The following is a 26,165-nucleotide window of genomic DNA, read 5'->3' on the forward strand; positions in this document are numbered from 1 at the left end:
AGCGCTGGGGTGTTGATCTGTGAGTGCCTTGTGTAGGGTCTGGATGAGGTTGGTTGATCTATTTGGAAATGTCTTTTGTGTGAAGTGTATCCTTGGGCATGTGGAGGTATTGATTTGAGAAAATGCTAAGTAACTGATTTACTATCTGAAAAATTGAAAGTTCTGAAAGTTTAAGGTCTCTTGCCAAAAAGAGGTTTTAAAGCTAACACCTTAATTTTAATGGAGAAAGGGGAGGACAAGCCCTTCCCACCCAGAACAGGTAATCCTATTCCAACCAGCAGCTATCTTTAAACAATGTGTTCATTTACATTTGAATAGCTACACCTTTTGATAGCCTAAGGGCAAGTTTACATGTAAACAAGTTTGCTTCTCAATTCCCAGGGCAGAAAAAAACAAGGTTTAAAATTATTAGATTTTTAGATTTTAAAATTTATTCTTAGAAGTGTAAAAGTTTATTAATTAAAACAACAACAACAACAACAACAAAAGGAGATGGAAAAACCTGATGAACAATATTAGCTGTTGATTGTAGTAGAGTCGGAGATGGGAGTGGGGAAGAGACTGAACATAAATGTGCACCTATGGATGAGGACAATGGGGGGTGGGGAGGGGGCAGAGAGTGGGGTGGGAACCTGATGGAGGGGGGAAGAAATGAGGAACCTTTGTAATAATATGAACAATAAAGATTGATTTAAAAAAATAAATAAGTAAAATAAAAATAAAATTGAGGTATAAATACATGGCAATGTTTACCATCTTAATCATTTAAAAAATATACATATTTTTATTGATTTCAGAGAGGAAGGGAGAGATAGAAACATCAGTGATGAGAGAGAATCATTGATTGGCTATCTCCTGCATATTCTCCCCTCTCCCCCCACTGGGGATGGAGCCCACAACCCAGGCATGTGCCCCTGACTGGAATAGAACCCAGGACCCTTCACTCCCCAGACTGACACTCTATCTACTGAGCCAAACCAGCTAAGGCTTAGCCATTTTAAAAAATACATATTTTTTACCTAACTGGTTTGTCTCAGTGGATAGAGCATCGGCCTGCGGACACAAGGGTCCCAGGTTCGATTCCAGTAAAGGGCATGTACCTTGGTTGGTTGCGGGCACATCCCCAGTGGGAAGGGCGCAGGATGCAGCTGATTGATGTTTCTCTCATTGATGTTTCTAACTCTTTATCCCTCTCTCTTTCTCTGTAAAAATTCAATAAAATATATTTTAAAAATACATATTTTTATTGATTTCAGAGAGGAAGGGAAAGGGAGAGAGAGATAGAAACATCAATGATGAGAGAGAATCATTGATTGGCTGCTTTCTGTACACCCCACACTGGGGATCAAGCCTGAAACTCAGGCATGTGCCCCTACGGGGAATCGAATCATGACCGCCTGCTTCATAGGTCGACACTCAACCACTGAACCACACCAGCTGAGCTGTCTTTTTTTTTTTTTTTTTTTTTTTTTAAGAGTTCCGCTTTATTATGAAAAATTGTTTTTGTCTTTTAAAAACAAACAGGCAATTGATAAGGAAGGAGAAGTGGGGGAGAATTGAGGTGCTTTATTAGTCACACCAAACCCTTGCAATTCAATTAATTTGTGAACCATTAGGAGGAACAGAATTAAATAACCAGATGGGGGTACAGAGCTAAGATTCCCAGCCTTTCCTCTTGGGGAAAACTGAGGCAGAGTAATACTGAGCAAAAGGGGAGGAAGCCACACCCCAGGTCATTCCCAATGAGGTGACTTTGGGGACAGGGAAGAGGATCCACATGGACATGGAAAATAGGTGTGGCTTGTAAACCTGCAGCATTGGGGGAGAGGGAGCTGGGGGTGTTTATAAACCAGGTTATGATTAAGAGAGGATGCCGAAACCGGTTTGGCTCAGTGGTAGAGCGTCGGTCTGCGGACTGAAAGGTCCCAGGTTCGATTCCGGTCAAGGGCATGTACTTTGGTGCGGGCACATCCCCGGTAGGGGGTGTGCAAGAGGCTGCTGGTCAATGTTTCTCTCTCATAGACGTTTCTAGCTCTCTATCCCTCTCTCCTCCTCTCTGTAAAAAATCAATAAAAATATATTATAAAAAAAAAAAGAGAGAGAGAGAGGAGGCAAGAGCCCAGCTGGTGTGGCTCAGAGGAGGCTATCAGCTGGACTATCTTAACCATTTTTGAAAAAAAGTTTTTATTGATTTTTAAATATATATATATATATATATATATATATATATATATATATTTAAAAATATATATATATTATTATTATTACTCAATAATATATATATTAAATATATATATATTAAATATATATATATTATTGAGTTTTTATGTATTTTAGAGGCCTGATGCATGAATTCGTTCATGGGTGGGGGGTCTGGCCAGCCTGGCCAGGGGGAGGGGACATGGGCGGTTGGCCAGCCTGCTGCTGGTCTAACTCCTGGTCGAGCTGACAATTTGCATATTAGCGTTTTATTATATAGGATATATACTGAGTAGCCAGATTATTATGCGTTCAGAGATCATAATAATGGTCACTCAGTGTAGCTTAGCATAGCCTAAAATGTGCTCAGAACACATTAGCCTACAGGTGGGCAAAATCATCTAACACAAAGCCTAGTTTATAATGGAGTGTTAATAGTTAATGTAATTTATTATTTGTATTGCTTTCACACCATTATATAAAGTTGAAAAATTGTAAGTTGGGGACCATCTGTACAATTATCTTTTCGAATCCCTGCTTCCATTTTTTGTTGGTATATACCCAGGAATGGGATTTCTGGGTCATGTGATAATTCTATGTTTAATTTTTCAAGGGACCTCCAGACTGTTTTTCACAGTAGCTGCATTATCATCAGTAGTGCACAAGGGTTCCAATTTTTCCACATCCTCATTAACAATTATTATTTATTTATTTATTTTTAATGAGCCAGCCCAGAGGAGGTAGGTCATGGTTTTGATTTGCATTTACCTGGTGATGTGTGATTTTGAGCATCTATCTTTTCATGCGCTTATTGGCTGTTTGTAAATCTTATTTGGAGAAATATTCCTTGAAGTCCTTTGTCCATTTTCTTTTTTTTAAATCCTCACCTGAGAACATTTTCTCTGATTTTTAGAGAGCTGGGAAACGAGAGAGATGTAAGAGAGAAATATAGATTACGTGCCCCAACTGGGCTGGGATTGAACCCGAAATCTAGGTTTGTGGCCCAGTCATGCATGGCTTATTGGTTGAGCGTTGACCTATGAACCAGGTCACCGTTCAATTCCAGTCAGGGCTGGGTTGCGGGCTCAGTCCCCAGTGTGGGGTATGCAGGAGGTAGCTGATCAATGATTCTCTCTAATCATTGACGTTTCTACCTCTATTTCTCTCTCCCTTCCTCTCTGAAATCAATAAAAAAATATTTTTTAAAAATTTAGGTATTGTGCCCTGACCAGGAATTGAACCCAAGACCTTTCTGTGTATGGAACTATGCTCGTACCCACACCAGCTAGGGCTCCTTTGTCCGTTTTTTAATCCAGTTGTTTATTTTTATTGTTGAGTTTTAGTAGTTCTGTGTATATTTTGTATATTAACTCCTTATCAGATAATATGATTTGCAAATATTTTCTCACGTTCCATGGGAATGGGGCCTTTTCACTCTGTTGATTGTGTATTTTGACACGCAAATGTTTTTAATTTTGACAAACTCCAGTTTACATATTTTTTCTTTTGTTGCCTGCATTTGGTGTCATAGCCAAGAAGTCATTGCCAAATCTCACATTATGAAGCTTTTCCTCTGTTTCGAGTTTTACAGTTTTAGTTATAATTTTAACTTTAGTCTTTGATCCATGTTGAGTTAATTTTTATATATGGTATAAAGTATTGGTCCAACTTTAGTCTTTTCACGTGGCTATCCAGTTTTCCCAGCATCATTTGTTGAAAATACTTCCTTTCCCTACTGAATGGTCTTGGCACCCTTGTCAAAAATCATTTGACCATATATATACAAGGGTTTATTTCTGGGCTCTCTGTTCCATTGGTCTATACATGTCTGTCTCTATGCCAGTACCCCGGTATCTTGACTCCTGTAGCTTTGTAGTAAGTTTTGAAATCAGGAAGCGTGAGTTCTCCAACTTTGGTCTTCTTTTTAAAGATTGTCTTGGCTATTCAGGGTCTCTTGAGATCCCATATAAATTTTATGGTGGGTTTTTCTATTTCTGCAGAAATGTTTTTGGGATTTCGATAGGGATCGCATCGACTGTAGATAGCTTCGGGTCTTGTCCTGCTTGCCTCCTCCCAGCTGTGACCCGGAGCAAACACAGAACTGGAGTTAACTGTCTGGGTGAGGACTGGACCTGCACATTGTTGGTCTGCAGAGGAAGTCGTGTTTGCTGATTGATCACCCTGAGGAGCTATTGACTTAGAGGAGAGAGGAGGCTATGGGAGGGCTGCCTGAAGGAGAGCTCTGTGACGGGTGGGACAGGAAGCGGGTGGGAGAAAGGGTCTTTGGGAAGAGAGGAACGTGGGTATAAAGACTCAGAGCCTGGCGGGGTTGTGGTGTGGCATGAATGTGGGGCATGGTGACTCTGGGTGGGGGACAAGAGGCCGGAGAGGAGAGAGTGAGAATGGAAGCCAGATTGTCACTGGCCCCAAGAGCCATGCTGGGTAGCTTACCGGGTTTCCCCGAAAATAAGACATCCTCCGAAAATAAGACCTACTTACAGGTTTCTTTCTGAGTGAAATATAAGGCTTCCCCCCCGAAAATAAGGCCCCCCCTAGGCTCTGTCTCAGAATGCTATTGCTAAACATGAGAGATTTGGTCCACTGATTCTGAAAGAAATGGAGTCACAAGAAATTCACCAGGAAATTCAGGAATTGGGTTGTTATGATGATGTTCCAGAAGATGATGACATGATTGTCATTGAATAAATGAGTAAATTCTTGATACTGTAGAATTCTCAGTTTGTCTGGTTTGTGTTGACAACTACCGTACTACTGTACCGTATACAGGTAATAAATTTCCTTTATTTTCATTTAACAATAAATGTGTACCATATTCTTCTTCATGGAAAAATAAGACATTCCCTGAAAATAAGACCTAGCGCATCTTTGGGAGCAAAAATTAATATAAGACACTGTCTTATTTTCGGGGAAACAGGGTAGCTGTGATCCTGAAGTTGGCTGTGAGGAAAGGGAAAGGGAGATCTAGATTGGCTTTGAGTTTAGGAAGAGCTTGGTAAAAGATTGGTCAGGGGAACGAGGAGACCAGGTGCAGAAGGCATGGGACCTGAGGGGTTCAGGTGACTACAAGGCCAATTATGATGGGGATGCTCGAGGGAGGAATGGAACTACCCCTGGGTTCCTGGCTGTGACATAGGAAAGATACAGCACTGTCTGCAGGGTAGAGGACTAGGAGGATGAGAGTCTGGTGGGAGCTGCTGGATGAGGTGGTCCTATGTGTATATTACAGAGAGTTCTGAGGGTAACTTGGCATTTGGGCCCTCCCTAGAGGAGTGACCCTAGAAGCACAGAGAGCCGTGTTTGAGGAAGCTCAACTCCAGGGCCAAGGTCAGGGGAGGAGTGGGGGGCTAAGGAGGAAGGGCCCCTCTGAAGGGCCGCCATGGCTGCCAGGCTGGAAAGGTGCCCCCAATGACACACCAGTGCCTGCTTTGAGCCTCATGGCACTGGGAAGTATAGTGGCTGCAGCTGTTTCTGGAGCAGTGGGTGTTGGTGGGACATGATCAGGGGCCACATTGAGCCCAGTGATGCCCTGAGTGATGTTTGCCCACAGGGCAGGAAAAGATGCACCTGGTGGAGGACAGAGCAGTTGCAGAGGCTTGGCATGGGGGCTCTTCACATGAAAAGGTGGTGCCTAAGGGGACAGGGTCCTGCAGGTATGTTAGACTTCCTGAAGGTGGTGGTGGGAAGCTTGTAGGGGGTCCCAGTCCTTGGTGCAGGGACAAGTGCGGTGATGGGAAGCCTAGGACAGCTGCTGCACCTTTCATAATCATTAGGGAGAGACCGGATGGGGAGGAGGAAGTGCCTGCATAGGCGTGAGAAAGGGACAGACAGAATGTGTCTGGGGTCTGGCCAGGGGCTATGTCCATATGTGGGTGTGGGTGAGAATTGCAGTGAACTAGTGAACTTGTTGACACCCTCTTGGGACCCAGGGGGAAGCTGTAAGTGCACCCAGGGGTGTGGGTGACATGAGAGCACGTAGTCCCTGGGACAGGAGAGTCTCCAGGGCATATCTGCCCTGGGTGGTTAAACTTGTGCCACACTCAGCTCTCCACAGAATATACTGGGTTCAGGTGTTTGTTCTATGCCCAACTGCCATGGATGGGCTCTTTGCTTGCCCCTACCTGGCCCCTCTATCCAGCTTCTCTTAGCACCAGGGACCCTGCAAGGGGAGGTGACTCAGGTCACTCTGGCTTAAATCCTTCCATTGGTTTCTCATCACACTCAGAGTGAGGCCCCAAAGAGGCTCTGAGCCCTTCCCTTCTCTCATCACTTACTAGTAGGTAGGCAGCCTGCCCTGGTCTTCTTTTTTAAAAATATACTTTGTTGTGTTTTTACAGAGAGGAAGGGAGAGGGAAAGAGAATTAGAAGCATGCATGAGAGAGAAACATCAATCAGCTGCCTCCTGCACACCCCCTACTGGGAATATGCTTGCAACCAAGGTACATGCTCTTAACCGGAATCGAACCCTCTGGGACCATTTAGTCCTCAGGCCAATGAATGCTCTATTCACTGAGCCAAACCGGTTAGGGCTGACCTGGCCTTCTTGTCCACCTCCATGCTGGTCCTCTCCCAGTATGCTCACTCTGACCCCAGGGCCTTTGCACTTGCTGGGCCTCCCACCTGGAGTACTTTTCCCAGCTTCAGTGTCACCTCTTGGCCACCTGACCTCCTCCATCCCCCATTTCCTGCTTGTTTTATACATGACCTCTCACTCAGGAATCCTCTTTTTTCTTCATTTAATGCCCAACTCTGTCTGAAGAACCAGGACCTATTTATGATGTGGGTTAGCGCATAAACTGCCAGAGCTTGTTCCATCTAGCACAGGCCTGCTGGCTTCCCCTGCTGCCTCCTTTCCAGCACCCTCAGTCAACTAGCTCCCTGTATCTCTAGGTACCTACCCAGGCCTCCTGCCCTGCTGGACCTGGGCAGTGCCCAGTGGGTCCTCCCTAGATGAGATCAGTCAGCTGAGCCAAACACACAGGATTTTCTGGGAGGGCTGAAGGGCAAAGATAGGATCCAGTGCGAGTGGCTGGGCTCCTGGGCTGTGTTGTAGGGACTGGATGGGGGTGTAGTGTAGGCTACTCCCCAGAAGCCTCCAGCTCTTGAGCAATCCTGTGCTCTCCAGGCCTGGTAGATGGCCCCTCTGATTTTGCCACTGTTCCCTCCCCAGGACTTTACAGGCCTCTTGGCATTGGGGCATCTACTGTAGCTGGGGCCTCTAATGGTTAAACACTAGACAGGCAGCAGTGGATTTCTTTGGGGTTTTGGCTCAAGGAGAGACCTGCATTCTGGGCCTCTCTTGGCCCACATGCAGCTTGCTAGCTCTGCACCTTTCTGTCCCAGTTGGTCTGCTTCTGGGGGTGGGGTTGAGGCTTCCTCCCTCTGGGCCTTGGGTCAGGCCATGCAGCTGCTGTGCTGGAGCAAAGAACAGCAGGGACGAGCTGGGCTTGGCGGCCCTCGGTCTGCAGCCAGCTGGGTGACCTCAGGGTGTACTGACCCTCTCAGAGCCTGGGCTCAGGCTTGGGGTGTGAGGGGAGCCATGGTCCTACTCTGGCTGATAAAATATCACCAGCCCGGAATTCAGGCCCCAAGTTTTTGGCACTTACAGTGTTTCAGGAGAATCCAGCAATTCTGATGTTTAAGTTAATCTAAATGAGTGTTTTTTTAAGTTGGCCACAAGTTCGCATTTTTTGACATATTCTCAGGCCTCAGGAAGGCCACAGCTGTGGCTGCCACACTCCCACCTGCCAGGTTGCAGGCTCTGACGTGGCCCATGGACCCTCAGCTCTCTGGGTTGCAGCAGATGAGTGACCATGCCACTCCTGGCCTGGGTGCCAGGCAGGTCTGTCCATCGCAGGTAGTCTGTAGAGAGGATGTGTGAGGGCCAAGAAGCCATGTGCTGATCAGCAGTTCATGTTCTGTGTACACCTTGGGGCCACAGTGGCTTCCCGGTTAGAGGAAACTGCTCTGAGGACAGGGATCCTGTCCTTGGTGACTGTCCCTCACCCACACTCTTGTTCCACTGGTGGAGACTTGAGACGGGGTGCTCTGGGCCCCAGAGCTGTCACTCCTCTCCACACTGACGTGTACTTGGCCCTTGGCCACAACCTGGGGATGCTTTTCATTTCTTCAGGTTTTTTTTAATTATTGTGGTAAAATTCACAAAACATAAAATTTATCATTTTAAAGTACACTTTTCAGTGGCATTTTGTACATAGGCAATGTTGTGAACCATCACCTATATCCAGTTCCAGAACATTTCCTTCAATCCCAAAGGAGGCCCTGTCACCATGATCAATCACTCCCTACCTTCCCTCCCCCAGCCCCTGGCAACCATTATTTTGCTTCCTGTCTCTGTGGATTTGCCTATTCTGGGCATTTCATATCAATAGAATCATACAACATGTGGGATTTTCTTTCTGGCTTCTTTCACGAGTATCATGCTGTAGCGTGTGTCAAAGCTTTGTTCCTTTTTATGGCTGAGTAATATTTCATTGTGTAGGTGGACCACATTGTTTATCCTTCATCCATCGATGGACATTTGAATTATTTCCACATTTTTGGTTGCTGTGAACATGGTTTGCAAGTGTTGGTGTAGACTGAGGTCTTCGATTTATGGGGTTTGTACTGAAGAATGGACTTACTGCATTCTGTGATAACTCTGTTTAACTTGTTCAGGAACTGCCAATTTCCTGGTGTATTTGAAACAGGAGCAGGACATGAGTTGAACTTAATAAAAGGAGAGGAAGGAGCTTTTGGCAGCATGTAGAGAGGGCTTTGGACAGGAGTTTGGGGTGGAGGTTGGAGAGGAGATCACAGGCTGGGACCAGGGTCCTAGAGGTCAAGCTGCTGAGACTTGTCAGGGACGCGACAAAGGATTGAGGAAAAAGAGGGGGACCTGCAGAGCCTGTGATGCTCCCCTGCCTGCCCCTCAGCTCTTCAATGCTGCACTCAAGCCCTCCTCCAGCCCATCCCAGCCAACTCTCTGACCTGACCGCCTTGTGGTCTCTCTCCCCTCATTGTCTACTGCCCAGCCACGCATGCCATCATTGGTCTTGTCTCCCCAAGCCTATATTATTCTATTCTGGTCCTTTGGTTTTGCTTTCTCTTCCCCGGGTTGGGACAATTCTTCCACAGTGAGGCCGGTCCAGGGACGTGTCCACTGGACCACAAACAGTCTATGTAGGGCCCATGTCACTGGGCTGAGAATGTGGTCTGAGAGCAGCGAGACAGCCTGAGGGCCCACCTTCCTCATCCCCTGTAGCAGGTGCTAGCTACCCCTAGTGGGGTCTCGGGGGCTCAGAGCAGGGCCATGAGGTCCCCGGGGATCACAGGGTGGGCCAGGGAGGCCCAGGAACTGGCTTCCTTAAACATGAAATGGCTTTCAAGGTTATATAACTATGTCTAAAAAATGGAGCATAAAACTATTTTGGGCCCAAGGTAATGAGGGCATCTCACTTTTGTATTATTTTTCCAGGGCCCCTGCCATTCTGGGGTGGGGGCAGCATTAAAGGAGTTACTGGTGGGAGATAGCATTAACACAGAACCTTAGCGAAGCCTGGTGTCAGCCTGTGGATGCCCTGGTCAAAACCATTTGCTTGGCATTGTCCTGAGGTAGTTGCTGGCAGATCACCTTGTGGTGCCCAGGGTCCCAGGGGCTGGTGAATGCTGACAGCCTGGTATGAGAAAGGCAGCTTCCTCCCCACATCTGGACCCTACGTCCCCAGGTGGGTCAGGCCCTTGTCAGAAATTTGGCCTGCTATTTTCAAGGTTGCAGGCTGAGGAGGGCCAGGGCACATCACTGCAGCAGCATTCTGCCTATGGCTCCCTGTCCAGGCCAAGGGGCCCATTGCTGGAAAGCGGTCTCTTTCTCATGAATGGCATCCTAGCTGGTGGTTTCTTACCCATTTGTGATAACTATAAAATTAAACTGCCAAGGGTTCTTTCCCTTGGACACAAGTAGAGATGTGTGCTAGCATGCCCTCCCTCCAAGCTATGTGTACACCCGGAAGGGTATGTTCAGTCAGGGCAGAGATATGACAAGTTTTGGAGTTTCCTCTCTCCATGCCCAACGCTCATGTCCCTCCTGTTCCCCTTCCCCAAGGGCCCACCTAGAGCTGGGGGTGCCCTTCCACACCCCTGAGCATGCTAGGCAAATGTCTGTAACCCACTGTCCCTATGTGAGATTCCACCTCCCGGCCCCTCCTCTCGGACCTCTGACCTCCGCAGGGCCTTGCACTTTAAGCCCTCCCTCTCCTTCCTCAGCTCTGTCCAGCTTGGGGTCCCTCTTCATGGCCTCCAGGGAAATCCCTAACCTCATAGAACCTCTTGCTGTCCAGATCATCCCTTTGGCCCATTTTCAGGTTCTTATTGGTCTCTGTTCGGGAGAGGACACACCAGGGTGTCCGGTCTCAGCCCTGAGCTCAGGAGGCTTGCTTACCCAGTAATGTGGTTCACCAAGGCCTTTTCTGTGTTCCAAAGAGTTCTTCTGCTAGCCACCCTGTTCCCTGCACAGTCCAGTGCCCAGCCCCCGCTTGGGGACTTCCCTAGAAAGGGGGAAAGCTGGCCTTATTCTGGGTCCATCTTTTTTAGAGATCGTCCAGGAAATGCAGCAGGGACAACTTCCCTCTATCCATCTCCCACTCCTCGGGCAATGCTCTCATTACTACTGGAGTGGAGGCCTTGCCCTGGGCTGATCCTGCAATGGTTCTAGCTTCTTGTTCTACTGACCAATGATAAAGGAACATCTTTTTGCATAAATCTGCATTTTGGACATTTCCCTCAGGAGAGCTTCCCAGACATGGGATTACCAGGCTAGAGGGCAGGAACACATTCATGTTCCCAATGAACACTACCAAATGGTGCTGAGGACACTTCAGGTCATCTGCCTCTTAGGGTCTTAGTCATTTTTGCTGAGGTTGATGTGTGCAGGGAAGGTTCATGTGCTGGTTGGGCTTCACCGCGCGCCCCCCCCCCCCCCCCCCATGACTGGAGGAAACAGGCTTGGTAGAGGAGAGTATGGCTTAGGGGCACTAAGGGCTGCAGGAGAAGTCTGGGGTGTTGCCACCATGATGGTTCTTGGTGTGGGATTTGAGGTAATATAGGATTGGGTGACTGAACAGGACTTCTGGAAATAGGGCTTTTGCAGATGTCATAAAGTCAGTATGAGGTCATCTTGCAGGAGGTTGGACCCTAAATCCAATGATTGGTATTCTTACAAGAAGACAAAGCAAATGCACAGGACCAAGTGAAGACAAGTGGAGATGAGAGTAATCTATACTCCTATCTAATAAAAGGATAATATGCTAATTAACTGTCACTCTGTCACATAGATGGCGATGCCCAGTCCTCTCAACCCCACCAGAGGAGTGGGGGATGGGGGTGGGGGTGAATTAAAGCAGGCAGTGTGAGCAGCCTAGCAGAATGTTTGCTTCATCGTCGTGGCGACAAGGCAAGCATTTTGTGCTTAGCCAGGCGCCGATCAGCCTCTGGAGCCTCTGGGCAGTGGGTGCAGAGCGGCCAGGGCCCACAGAGAGCTACTGGCACACAGATTTGTGTGCAGGGCTACTCGTCTACACTAATAAAAGAGAAACATGCAAATCACATCACTCCGCTATGCCCAATAGCCAATCAGAGTGAGTATGCAAATGGAACCAAAAAACATGGCGGCAGCCCCGCCCCTCCCCAGCTGCTCTGGGCCTGTGGGAGTCAGAGAAGTCAGGCACCTGAGGCTGGCTGCAGCCACAGAGACCAAGGAGCCGCCTGCCCTGTGATCTCAGGCCGCAGCCAGCCTCAGAAGCCTCACGTCTTCCTGCCCCACATCTTGGGGGAAACAGAGAAACCGGGCCCTAGCGCCTGAGGTTGGATGTGACCTGGGGAATGAAGAAGCCGCCTGCTCCATGATCCCAGGCTATGGCCAGCCAGAGAAGCCGCCTGCCCCATGACTGCCTGCCCCACATCCTGGGGGAGACGGAGAAACCGCGCCCCAGTACCTGAGGCTGGCTGCAGCCCGGAAGATGAAGCCACATGCCCTGTGATCCCAGGCCGCAGCCAGCAGTAGAAACCTCACGTCCGCCTGCCCCACGTCCTGGGGGAGACAAAGAAATCGGGCCCCAGCTCCTGAGGCTGGTTACGACCTGGGAGACCAAGAAGCTGCCTGCCCCATGATCCTAGGCCACAGCCAGCTGGAGAAGCCGTCTGGGGGAGACAAGAAACCGCGTGCCAGTGCCTGAGGCTGGCTGCAGCCCGGGAGATGAAGCCACCTGCCCTGTGATCCCAGGTCACAGCCAGCTGGAGAAGTTGCCCCCATTGCATCCGAGGGAAGATGGAGAAGCTGCCCACCTGCGTTCCAGGCGCCAGCACCTGCAGCTGGCTACAGCCTGGTAGACAGAGAAGCCACCCACTCCGAAGTCCTGGACACTAGCACCTGCGGCTGGCTGTGGCCTGGGAAATGGAGAAGCTGCCCACCCCACGGTCCAGGGCCAGCACCTGTGGCTGTCTGTGGCCTGGGAGATGGAGAAGCCACTCACCCTGCGGTCCCAGGCGCCAGCACTTATGGCTGCAGCACAGGCAAAGCCACCTGCACACCATCCCCTGAGTCTGCAGCCAGCCTGGGCACCTATGGCTGACCAGAGGGAGGGAAGCCCAGATTCCGGGTACCTCTGGTTGGCTAGAGGAGGGAATTCTGGGTCCCAGGTGCGGGGCCGAGGCAGAGGTGGTTAGGGCAATCAAGTCAGCAGGGGAGCAGTTAGATACAATCAGGCTGGCAGGCAGAAGCAGTTAGGGGCAATCAAGCAGGCAGGGGAGCGGTTAGGAGCCAGCAGTTCTGGATTGTGAGAGGGATGTCCAACTGCTGGTTATCCTACGAGGGGTCCCAGATTAGAGAGGGTGCAGGCCAGGCTAAGGGACACCCTTCCTAGGCCCCCCCCCCCCCCCCATGAACGAATTTCATGCACCAGGCCTCTAGTATATGTATAAAAGGCTAATATGGTAAGTGTCCTTCCCACTGTCTGACCGATCGCTATGACTCACACTAACCACCAGGGGCTGGACACAGGAGCTGCTGTGACACACACTTGCCATTTACAGAGAAAAGGCAGCACGGACCCAGCCAACAAAGCAACACTTGGCTTCCCTCAAGTGGGATTCAGGCCCTGGAGCCACAGCCCACCAAATCGCAGCTGATGCTGCCAAGACCCCATGGGTAGCCTGGAAATAGTCGCTGTGAGTGCTGGATAATGATGTCACATCACGTAGCAACACCTGGCTTCCTCTCCCTAGCGACTAGCCTCCTCGGAGTTTCTTCTGCCCAGAAACCTGACTTGCTTTATAGCCAAGTGCAAACATTTTACAGTATAACCAAATGTCTGAAGCATGTTTCCATGCCTCATCTCATTTGTTCCTCACAGAAGTCCTGGAGTAGGTAGATAAGAGACTTGGTGGAATCCTATTTTCTTTTCATTAGCCGGAAAATGGAGATTTAGAAAGCTTAGAAACTTCACCCGACTGAAAAGAAGTAAGAAATGGTGGGCCTTGAAAATAACTTTAGGTTTTCTCACTGTGCAGAATATAGTCAAACACTGCTGCACTTAAATATTATTTTACCCTGCCGAAGCTGGTTTGGCTCAGCAGTAGAGCGTCAGTCTGCGGACTGAAAAGTCCTAGGTTTGATTCTGGTCAGGGTCATGTACGTTGGTTGCGGGCACATCCCCGGTGGGGGGTGTGAAGGGGACAGCTGGTCGATGTTTCTCTCTCATCGACGTTTCTAGCTCTCTATCTCTCTCCCTTCCTCTCTGTGAAAAATCAATAAAATATATTTAAAAAAAATATATATTATTTTACCCTTTTTTTCTCCCTCTGTGATCTACAATAATAATCTGTTTTCTGTTTATATTTACTGTTGTGGTATTGACAATACCTGAAAGAAGTTGGAGTGCTTCATTGGACTGGAAAAAGTTTAGCTAAATTAGAAAGCAGGTTTAACTAAGCAAGTATATTCTATATATATATAAAAGGCTAAGTTGACTCACACATGCGCAATACATATAAAGCTCTCGCTGGCGCCAATTGCACACATGTGTTTCCATCTGTCATTGTTGATTGTGAATTTGGTTGACACTTCTATTAGAGAGAAAGGGCAAATAGTGATATTAAAATATTTCTTCTAATTAAGTTTCTTTCAATGTGCACGAATTCATGCACCAGGCTATTAGTGTGACTATAAGTCTTGGAACAGCATGGACTGCCAGAATTTACCAAAAGCCAGGAGAAAGGCCTGGAACAGAATCTCTGCCAGAACCTCCAGAAGGAGCCAACCCTGACCACACCCTCCAGATCTGTGACAGAATAAATTTTGTTGTTTTAAGTCCCCTGGTTTGTGGTCATTTGTTCTGGCAGTCCCGGACACAAAGTGCTACAAAGTGGCAGAGAGAGGCTCCAGGGTCAGGTGTGTCCGTCCGTGTGTGGTGTCATCGTCGTTGTGTTCCCCCCACACCCCTCCTGGAGAAGTGTCTCTCCTCCAGTGCCCTGTCACCTGAGAGGCTGCCCAGGGGTTGGAAGTGTACATCACTCTGACCCCTAACACACACACACACACACACACACACACACACACACTCTCTCTCTCTCTCTCTCTCTCTCTCTCTCTCTCTCTTTCTCTCTTTTTTTTAGCTAGGCAAGGGACTTTATTTTTTATTTTATTTTATTTTTTAATATATTTTATTGATTTTTTTTACAGAGAGGAAGAGAGAGGGATAGAGAGTTAGAAACATTGATGAGAGAGAATCATCGATCAGCTGCCTTCTGCACACCCCCTACTGGGGATGTGCCCGCAACTAAGGTACATGCCCTTGACCGGAATCGAACTCGGGACCTTTCAGTCTACAGGCCGAGGCTCTATTCACTGAGCCAAACCGGTTTCAGCTAGGCAAGAGACTTTATTAAATTTGTTCAAAACTTTATTCCCAGACTTCCTCACTTAATTAGCTGCATAGAATAAATTGTGAGCTGCAGCATCCAAAAGATTTGGTCTTAAAAAATATCAGCTATTTTTCCTGCTGGTGTTGGTCAATGGTTAGAGCATCGGTCCTCTTGATGAAGGATCACAGGTTTGATTCCTTGTCAAGGGCATGTACCTGGATTGCAGAGTTGATCTCTGGCCTTGGTCAGTTGGGGCATGTGTAGGATACAACCAATAAATATGTGTCTCTCACATCAATGCTTCTCTCTCCCTCTCTTCCCATCCCTTCCACTCTCTAAAAATCAATGGAAAAAATATCCTCAGGTGAGGAGTAATAACAAAAAACATACACAGCCTGGCTGGCATGGCTCAGTGGTTGAGCATCGACCTATGAAGCAGGAGGTCAAGGTTTGATTCCTGGTGAGGGCACATGCCCAGGTTGGGAGCTTGATCCCCAGTAGGGGTGTATAAGAGGCAGCCGATCAGTGCTTCTCTTTCATTGTTGATGTTTGTAGTTCTCTCTCTCTCTCTCTCTCTCTCTCTCTCTCTCTCTCTCTCTCTCCCCCTCCTTCCTCTTTGAAATCAATAAAATCATTTAAGAAAACACACACACAAACAAAATATCAGAGATCTGCCTGGTGTGGCTCAGTTGGTTGACCAGGAGGTCGCCAGTTTGATTCCTGGTCAGGGCACATGCCTGGGTTGTGGGCTCAGCCCCTAGTAGGGGATGTGCAGGAGGCAGCTGCTCAATGTTTCTCTCTCTCTCCTTCCCTTCCTCTCTCTGAAATCAATAAAACCATTTAAAAATCTTATCAGCTCTAGAAGCCAAGTGACATGATAATGCAGTCACAGTATAAATGAGCAGCTCTAAGTTCCCTTTTTAAGCCTGACCATCTTTAGAAGTTAACTAGATTCTGTTTGCCTCGTTCTTGGAAGTTCCTCTGGCTGAAAGCATCCAGCCATGTGGATTCCCTAGAGCCTCCTGCTGTGCAGGGCTAATAGCCCCTGAGGAGGCCTGGAGAGCTGCTGGAGATCACAAGGAAACTGGGTGCCCTTGGCTATTTAGATGGGATTGTGCTGTGTGCTGGGATTGGCCACCTGCTTCAGGGGATACTGCCCAGCAGTGAGCATACTCAACCATGCTGTGGGAACCAGGTGCTCAGATAGATAGGGTGAGGTTGGTGTGCATGTGCTGGTCATCTTGTGCTATTCAGGGCAGTCAGACTTCTCTCCTAAGGATTCAATGACATGGAACTAGTGGTAGCAGATAGCTGAAATGTAAAAAGTCGTCTAGCACAGCTTCTATCAGATGATGGCAAAAGGTATCGATAGCTCGGTCTTCCAGTTGGCCCTTGCTGGTGTTTCTGGACTTTGCTTTCAAGCTGCGTGTGGACCCTGCAAAGCTCAGCCCTCTACTTCCCACTCAGAACCCTCACACCTGTCCCAGATAAGCCAGGGCTTATACAAGGCAGAGATGACGAGGTGGGGGCAAGTCGCATTGCTCACAGCATCATGCTCTAGCCCTGTGGACATGGTGACCAGATGCAACTCAAAGGGGGGTGTGCAGCCAGGCTGAGCTACATACCCAGCAAGGCTCCACATTTCTGTTGCTACACCTGTGCACCCAGGATAGAGCAAGGAAGAGAGGGAGAGAGAAGGAACATCAATGACAGAGAGAATTATCCATTAGCTGCCTCCTACATACCCTCTACACGGGATTGAGTCCACAACTTGGGCAGGTGCCCTGACAGAATCAGACTCTGACCGCCTGGTTCGTGGATTGATGCTTGACCACTTAGCCACACCAGTTGGACATATTTTTCACTGGTTTATAGATAGAGGAAGGAGGAGAAAGAGAAGCATTGATGTGAGAAATATTGATTGGTTGTATCCCGCACCCACCCTGACCAGGGATCAAACCCACAACCTGGGTACGTGCCCTGACTGGAAATTGAACCTGACACCTTTTGGTGTACAGGATGATGCTCCAACCAACTGAGCCACACCAGCCAGGGATTACTAGCTCATTCTTTCTCCTGGAGTGTCAGCTTGAGGTTCCCTGTTGTCATATCTCCCCAACTGTCCAATCTCAGGGGCTTAAAATAAAAAAATTATTCCCTTGTAGTTCTAGAGTCTAGGAGTCTCATATCAAGGTGTGGACAGGGTTGGGTCCTTCTGGGGGCCCTGAGATAGAGCTTGTTCTAAGCCTTGCTCCTGGTCTCTAGGGGCTGCCAGGAACCCTTGGGGTTCTTTGGCTTGTGGTTATGTCACCTTGATTTCTGCTCCCATCCCTGTCAGTCTCTCTTCTCTTCTTGTAAGGACACTAGTCATTGGATTTTGGAATTTCCCTAAATTCAGGATAATCTTGTCTCAAGAGCCTTGACTAATTACATCTGCAAAAACTCCATTTTCAAACAAGGTCACATTCTGAGATTCCAAGTCAGCCCAGCTCAGGGGCTGACCTGCTGCACCCTCTGTTCCGGGTCCGTCTCACAGCCTCGCAGCCACTTGCGGTGCTCTCCAGGTGCTCCCATCCATTTCCCAGCCCATGACCCCTTTGAGCAGGTGTGTTACTTCATGTTTGGGGAACTGATTCTGGAAATGCTGCTCACGATTTTCCTCCCCTCTGCTGCTCAGCAGCACCTGAGGAGCCACCCCCTTACCTCACTGACTCTTACATCCAGGGCCAAGCATAAGAAGGCCCCTCCCCACAGGACACTCTAGAACTTCTGGGAGAGTCCAGAGGTTCCCTGTTGTCATATCTGGCTGGCTGTGGGGTGACTCTGAGCTTTCCAGCTGTGGATAGTCACTTCCTGGGGTGGGCACTGGTCCTAGAGTGTGCCCAGGAAGGCAAGCAGGACTCCAGCCATCAGGGCCCGCTGGCAGACACAGGCAGGCAACATATCCCAGAGCAGGTGCCATGGACTGAATTGTGTCCCCCAAATTCACATGTGGGAAGGCCTAATCCCCAACATGAGTATATGTAGAGATGGGGCCTTTGAGGAAGTGATTAAGGTGAAATGAGGTCATATGGGTGGGGTTCTGATCCGGTATGACTGGTGCTCTAATGAGAAGAGGAAGAGGAGAGAGTCCTTTTCACACACACCCAAGGAAAGACCATGTGAGGACGTGGCGAGAAGGTGGCCATCTGCAACCCAGTAAGCGGGCCCTCACCAGAACCCCACCCTGCTCCCAAACCTCTAGAACCATGAAAAATAAGCTTCTGTTGTTTATGCTGCCTAGTCTCTGGTACTTATTATAGCAGTCTGGGCTAAGATAGAGGGTTGTTTTGGAAGTATGGGTCAGGAAAGACACCCTGAGGAGGTGTATGAGCTGAAATCCAGGTGATGAGAAGGAACTCCATGGAAAGTTCTAGAAGAGGGTGGAGTGGGTTCAAGGACCTAGAGGCAGAAGGAAGGGCCTTGCGAGAAGTTGGGTTTGTTAAGAAAAGAGCCTGGATTGTGACTGAGATCCCTCCTGTCACTGGGCAACCTCAGGGCCTGTTGTCCCTCACTATCTCAGTTTCCTCGCTTGTAAAATGGAGGGTAAGCCCTGTCTCCCCTGCTGAGGGCTGCAGCAAGGCCTCATTCAGGGTGGGCTCCCAGCTGGCTGGCAGGTCTGGGGTCTCATTCTCTGGGAGAGAGGCCCACATGATCCAGCTGTGCTGAGCTCAGACCCCGAGGGACCCTTCACACATCCCAGCCGGAAGGTCTGTGCTCAACAACTGCACCAACAGGGAAACAAGCGTGCTCCCAGTGGACCCTCTGATTCAGCCGGGGCCAGGAACTTGGCAGCAACCACAGAGCCTGATTAAAGGCATTCCGAGACTCACTCGGTGTTTGTGTATCTGGTTCTGTATTTACACTTTGGGAACGAATAAGGAGGCAGCTGGGGAGTATCTCACTCAGTTTGGAGGGTGAGGGGGGGCGGTGACTCAGCCTGGAATCCTTGCTGGGCCACAGGCCTGTGATGCTTTCATTCATTCCCTCATTCATTCATTATTCCCGCACTCACTAAGCAGATGTGTGATCCAAAACTCCAGTGACCCTGGCATTCTTCTAGGGTTTGGCTGGGCTCCTCACCATGGAGCGCTTGGTTGGCATGAGGGTAGGCTGTGATGTAGGACCAGGGCAGCAACGACGTTAATAAGAATTAACTCAAAGTCTCGAAGTGGAGCAAATAAAGGAGCTACATCTAGAAGGAAGCATAAGTGTAACTCTTCCTAGCCTTGGGTTTGGCGATAGCTTTTTGGATATGACACTAAAAGCACAAGCAACAAAAGAAAAATAAGTTAATTGGATTCTATCAACATTTAAAACTTTAGTGCATCGAGAGACTATCAAGAAAATAAAAAGAACTCACAGAATGGGAGAAAATATTTGCAAACCATATCGTTGATAAGGGATTAATATTCAGAAATATAAAGAACTATTATGACTCAACACCAAAAAAGACAAACCCAGTTTTAAAATGGGCAAAGGACTTGACAGACATTTCTCCAAAGATGGTAGGCAAATGACCAACAAGCCATGAAAAGGTGCTCAGCATTACTAGTTACCAGGAAAATGCAAGCCAAATCCACAATGAGATAAGTCACATCCATCAGGATGGCTACTGTTAAAACAACAGAAACCAACAAGTATAGGCAAGGGTGTGGAGAAGTTGGAGCCCTTAAAAAGTATTGGTGGGAACGTAAAATGGTACAGCCACTATGGAAAACAGAATGGCTATTCCTCAAAAAATAAATTACAGAGTTACCATATGACCTGGCCATTCCTTTCCTAGGGATATATACTTAGAGATTTGAACAGGAACTCAAACAGATACTTGTATACCTAGGTCCACAGGAGCACCATATTCACAATTGCCAAAAGGTGGAAACAGCCCAAGAGTCCCTTGGTAGATGTAGGATACACACAATGTGGTTCATCCACACAATGGAACTTTATTTAGCCATGAAAAGGAGTGAAGCACTGACACATGCTACAACATGGAGATGAACCTAGAAATATTGTGTTGAGTGAAGGAAGTCAGAAACAAAAGGCTACACAATGTGTGATTCCATCTGTATGAAAGTGCAGAACAGGCAAATCCATGGAGACAGAGAGTGGCTTAGTGGTTGTTGTGGGGGAGGGAGATGGGGAGTGACTGCTTATGGGGAGGTGGTTTCCCTTTGGGTTGACAGAAATGTTCTGTAACTAGGAAGAGGTGATGGTTGCATAACATTGTGAATATACTAGATGTCATTGAATTGTATATGTTAAAATGGTTTGTTGTATGTTATGGGAACTTTGTTTTGATTTAAAAAAAAAAAAAAAAAAGATGTTTAAAAAGAGAGCAAAAAGCCCTGGCCAGATTGCTCAGTTGGTTAAAGCATCATCCCCTATACCAAAAGGTTGTGGGTTCAGCCGAAGCCAGTTTGGCTCAGTGGTAGAGCGTCGGTCTGCGGACTGAAGGGTCCCGGGTTCGATTCCAGTCAAGGGCATGTACCTTGGTTGCAGGCACATCCCCGGTAGGAGGTGTGCAAGAGGCAGCTGGTTGATGTTTCTCTCTCATCGACGTTTCTAGCTCTCTATCTCTCTCCTTTCCTCTCTGTAAAAAATCAATAAAATATATTTTAAAAAAACAAACAAACAAAAAAACGCACACAAAAGGTTATGGGTTCAATACCTGGTCAAGGCACATACCTAGGTTTCAGGTTCAATCCTCGGTCGGGCACATAAGGGAAGCAGCTGATCGATGTTTTTCTTTTACATTGATGTTTCTCTCTCACTTTCTCTCTCTTTCTAAAATCAATAGAAACATATCCTCTGTTGATAATTAGTGAAAAAAGAAAAAAGAAAAGCTATCTTGAGCCTTCCTTTTGGGGCAGCTGCTGGTATAGCCATCTCCCTCAGAACCCAGGTTTCCAATCAGTAAGTAGGCCCAGGGTGTTTGGTGCTGTCCTCCATAGCCTCAGTGAGATATTCATAGCCATGCACATGTCACCTCAACTGAGCAGTATGGGGGGAGGGCCCAGTGTGGGGAATGGAGCCCAGGAGGGGCTGTCTACCATCTGAAAGTCACTACCTGCTGCCCAAGCTGAGCCTGGAAAGGAAGGGATGCAGCCAGACAAACTGGGTGAATACACTTGTCAAAAAATGGTGACCCCAGAAAACCCACCATGGCTCCATAAGACTCAAAATTAAATCCTATTAGGGGTTCGTGGGGCTCTCTGCATGTGTCCCCATGGCTGCTGGAACACTTGGAGAACCTGGTGAGGCTCCGGTCTTTCCCTCCCAGAGACACTCCCAAAGGTGACTTGGCCAGGATGTGCAAATCCCCCTGGGTCCCAGTCAGTGCTCGGTCCCAGAAACATCATGTGCCTGAGCTGGCAAGGGGACAGTGTGCGCTCTTTGCTTCCCTCTCATGGGTGGTTCTCAGATTGGGCTCCAAACTGGGACACATGCTGCCTCTGCACTCAAACAGCCATCTGTTCTTTCTTGTGCCTCAGTTTCCTGGAAGTTGGGGGTAAGGGTCCCACTTGGGCACAGGAGCAACATGGTTCCTATCTGGGACTCTGAGTGTGTCCAACTCTTGTTCCTGTCCTTATTTTCACCTTACCATGTCATCTTATTTTCACTTGTTCCCCATGTATGCTGAACTCTTCCATTGTGCCATTGTGCATGGGGCCGACAGTCTGCTGGGATGAGACAGACAGATAGACCTCAGTCAGTTAGTTTTGTGGAGGTGACCCCGTGGGTTTGAAGTGCTCAGTGTTGGGCTAGCCCAGTGGTCAGCAAACCAATTAGTCGACAGAGCAGCAAACCAAGGCTTGCGAGCCGCATGTGGCTCGCGACCACTGGGCTAGCTCAGTGGGAAGAGCCTCATAGAGGAGGTAGCACCAGTGCAAAGGCCCCACAGCAGCAGCCATGGCAATTGCGGAGCCTGGTAGTCTGGGGAAGCAAAGGGCCAGACTGTGAAGCCTTTGTGGTGAGAGGGGCAAACAGGCCTGTCCAGAGCACATGTCTTCTCGCTGGCCCAACCTGGCTTTGCAGGACAGAGCTCAGCCTTCAGTACACCGACTCCCCTTAATCTCATTAGAAGGCCCACCATTTGGGCCTGATCAAGGCTGGCTTGTCTAGAGAGTGAAGCCGGGGAGAGGCTGACAGATGGAAGTGTCACTGCAGCCTGTTGGCGCAGGGGTCGGGGGACTGAGGCCTGGGGAGTGCCCTAAAGAAGTGGCTGCATCCATCACACCACATCTGCCAGGGCCACTGGCCCCTCCCTGTTCCCTGCCCTTGTGGTCTCCACTTTTCCCAGCCAATGGATGCTCTACCTGTTCTGGGGAGTTGTGACCAGCACGGATGTGGGCCCTGACAGAAGCTGGGGATATACACTTTGCTGGGTGACCCCACCCCTGTAGGGCTCCTCTCAGCAAGTTGGGACTGGAGAAGTCACCATTTACACAGGGCTCTCTACAGAGGAGTGGGTGTTGGGCAGGGACAGATGAGAAGGATATTTTGCATGTGCTGAGAGGGTAAGGGGAACAAAGGGGCCCAGGGCTGAGATAAGGAAACTGGTGGGGGTAACTGAGGGCCAGAAGGGGCTGTGGCCCCAGAGGCGGTTCTTAAGAGGTGGAAGCAGGGCTCAAACACAGGGAGGGAATGGGGTGTGTCTCAGGCCTGCGGTTACTTGTGCCAAGGCAGGAGTGGGGCCCTAGCCTCTGTTATTCCTCATAAATGTGGGAGGGACACAGTGAGGTATTCATGTCAGAGGCAGACCCTGCGCTGGGCCCCACAGACTCTTGAAAACCACCTGGGTAGGAACAGAGCAAGGTCAGCCTCTCTCCCGGCTCCACACAGCCTGCAGGAAACAGCTGTTTACCTGAGTTAGGTGCTCCGCTGAGTGGGTGGCCAGTTTCCAGGCTTCACTTTCCCTCCAGTGTCTAAGGCCGGCCCCCTCCCCCCCAGGAAGCTGGGCACTAGTTGGGAAGCGAGTTGTGTGGGTGGCCAGCTGGTGGAGGCCACTCGAAGCTATTGGTGAGGGACCACAAGTGGCCTTATTGTGTACACAGAGTTGACCCTAGCAACAGCCCCAGCTGGGAGAGCGGCACCACCCCTTCCTGCATACCCAGCCAGCCACCCCTTGTTCATGATACCCGTCTCCCACAGCAGTGTAATGGGCTGCAGGCGGTGCTGCCTGGGCCAGGGCATCTGCTCTTGTTCCCCAAAAGTGAAATCAGCTGCTTGAGAGAGAAGAAGCGATTGCCTAGCCAGGTCCGAGGCAGCCGTTGCTGGTCAGGGAACCTCGGGCTTCTGGTTCTGAAGTGGGAGAAGTCCCCAATTGAGTGATGGGCAGAGGACTGCAGGAATTCCGCCAGCCCAGATGAGAGCCAACCACTGGGCCCAGTCCTGGTGAGGGAGAGCGACTGGCAGAATGAGCCTGGGGCTTTGAGCAGGACCCTTGAACTCAGGCAGATCTGCTAGTCTTGTGTGCTGCCGGAGGATCCACATCCTGCACTTTGAAAGTCAATGTTACACTTCTGAGCTGACCCCTCTGTTTCAGGCCATTGGAAAGAAGATTTCTCTTGTGTCTGTCCAGGCATCGTTTTGCAGCCTCTGGCCTGTGCCCAGTAACACAGCCTTTGGCCACGATGAGAAATGGCTCCCCCGGGTGGGTGAGAAGCCGCTTTCTGGGGCTGTAGGCTCCAGGCCTGCTCTATACTCTCCCTCAGTCACAAACCTGCCGTGTCAGCCAGCAAAGAAAGCTCCCCGAGGTTCACAGAGTCCTGGGGAGGACCTCTTGTGGCACCTTGGGTTTTTGATTCTGCCTTTTTGGGTGGAGAGACACTTGGCTTCTTTGAGAATCTGAGTCATGGGGTTCTACACCCTCTGTGATTGGTGCTACTGACCCCACCACATGGGTCCTTTCCAGGCAAGGTGTGCTGAGGATGCCCCCCTTCCCCCCAGCCCTCACTGCAGCTGCCGGTTTCTCTCACAGCTCCAGCTCCAAAAGTCCCAGTACCTGCAGCTGGGCCCAAGCCGTGGCCAGTACTACGGCGGGTCCCTGCCCAACGTGAACCAGATTGGGAGCGGCACTGTGGACTTACCATTCCAGGTGAGCAATCCCCCACGCCCTCTTCCCACACTGCCTTCCTAGGGGAGCTTGCCCTGGCCTCCCTCCTGGGGCACATCCACTCGGGGCAAGTTTGTATGTGTGATGGCTGCTTTGGACAGTCAGGGTCAGCACACTATTGCTGCAGCCCTCCCACCCCACACCCTCCTTCTCCTTTTCTGTCCCTGGGATGGCCTGGCCAGGCCTTGCACAGATCCCCCCTAGCCAGTCCCCTGTCAGCATCAGCAGACCCTGCAGCAAGGCCTCAGTCTGGCTGCGAGCGTTTCGGCAGCCACTACACCTGTTGGCCGTCTGTGCAGCAGCGGGAACCGCTTAGGGCCTCTGGGGCTTGGCTCCATCAGCCTCACTAATCCTCAAGCCCAGAGGTTCTCAGAAGGAGGCCCTGAGACCTGACCCCACTTGTCTGCAAATGTTTCTTGGCAGAGACCTATACAGCATGGCTCCCGCAGGCCACAAGGCCGCCATACACATTCTTATCATAAATAGTGAGAGATAAAACTCACCACCTGGGCGTAGTGCCAGCCTCTTCTCTGGGGCTATGCCTGACCCTGTTCTACAGGTGGAAGTGGAAGCAAGGTGGGCCAGGGAGCCAGGGCTGAGAGCCAGGCCACTCCAGCATGCTGTCTGCTCTGCACGGACAGGTCCATGGACTGTCACACTTTTGTCCCATTGCTGAGACAGGGCCCCAGAAACAGTCACATCTGTCCACATGCTGATAGGCCAGGTCCTCAGGGAGCTCAGTTCCCACCTGAGTATCCACCAACTCCTGCTCCTCCCATGATATGCTGCCAGGATGCAGCAGGCCACTGGCCAGGATCCCCCAGACTGGCTCTGGGTCTGCCCTGCTCACCTCTGGGCTCCTGGGGTAGGGCCTCTTTGAACAGCCTCATGAGAACAGATGCATAGGGCTGTCCAGCTGACCAAAACCTGACCTCTTTGTCAGGGTACTTCCTCCTCCCTGGCTCTCCCCTTTCCTCTATCTTCCTGTCCCGCCTCCCCGGAGGGGAACATCTTTCTGGGCACCCAAGCTGGCCCTGTCTGCATCACCGTGGCCCCAGGGCTAAGGTTGCAGGGCCTGCTGGGTCCCAGGACTGAGGGTGAGGCTGGAGCATCTCAGAGTCTGGTTCTTTGCATTCTAGCCCAGCGGATTTCTGGGGGATGCCTTGGCAGCGGCTCCTGTCTTTCTGGTAAATGAGCCCCTGGGCTGAGGCTATTGGTGTCCCCAGTGTGGCTGCCCTTCTGGCCTGGTGGGAGGTGACCTGTCTGACAAATGGAAACTGATTTGCTCTGCACCCCTCTCCTTACCCCCAACCCCCACCCCATGTCTGGGGAAATTCATGTGGTCACATGGAGAGATCCCATCCAAGAATTCAAGCATGTGCACCAACGCTGCATGTTTGTTCCCATGACACATGCACACAGGTGTGCACAGATTCTAGACTCGGCCTGGTGAGCTGGGCTGTGGCCAAGCCAAGCTTCTCTCTGCCTCTGGCTTTGCTTCAGCCACCTTGCTCCCCAAGCATCTCTGAGAGGAGATGAATGGCCTCTGCCCTCTGGTGTCCCTGCTGGAGGGTGGGATTCCCTCCCTCTGCAGCTGGGCCCAAGTTGTGGCCAGTAGTACCCAGTACTACAATGGGTGCCTGCCTTCTTCCAAGCTGGCAGGTCTTTGCTGGGTCAGAGAGAGACAGGGGTCCTGGACACTGGAGAGCAGTCAGACCTGAATGCCAAGTGAGGTGTTTGGATACATGGGGAAGAGCAGGATTTTAGCCACTTTTTGCCCTACTTCCCAGATAAGAAAGGAAGACCCAAGGACCAGATGGCTGGGGAGGGGGGCAGGCTGTGTCCAGAGCTGGCTAAAGTTGCCTGTCTTACC

General features: G+C 49.7%; 1 protein-coding gene across 11 annotated transcripts in view; it reads left to right on the forward strand.

Moving 5' to 3' along the window:
* CRTC1 (CREB regulated transcription coactivator 1) overlaps positions 1-26,165 on the forward strand; it is a 68,624-nt gene that overhangs the window by 13,266 nt on the left and 29,193 nt on the right. For 8 of the 11 annotated variants that reach the window (XM_084883220.1, XM_084883226.1, XM_084883227.1 and 5 more), the window contains exons 2-3: positions 24,158-24,274; positions 25,432-25,479. In XM_084883220.1, coding sequence (XP_084739346.1) covers positions 24,158-24,274; positions 25,432-25,479 — 165 coding nt within the window. The remainder of the gene's footprint in view (positions 1-24,157; positions 24,275-25,431; positions 25,480-26,165) is intronic. The other 3 variants (XM_084883225.1, XM_084883221.1, XM_084883222.1) reach the window with 1 other exon arrangement.

The sequence above is a fragment of the Pipistrellus hanaki genome (assembly GCF_964339955.1).
Source record: "Pipistrellus hanaki genome assembly, chromosome: 5".
Taxonomy (NCBI): domain Eukaryota; kingdom Metazoa; phylum Chordata; class Mammalia; order Chiroptera; family Vespertilionidae; genus Pipistrellus; species Pipistrellus hanaki.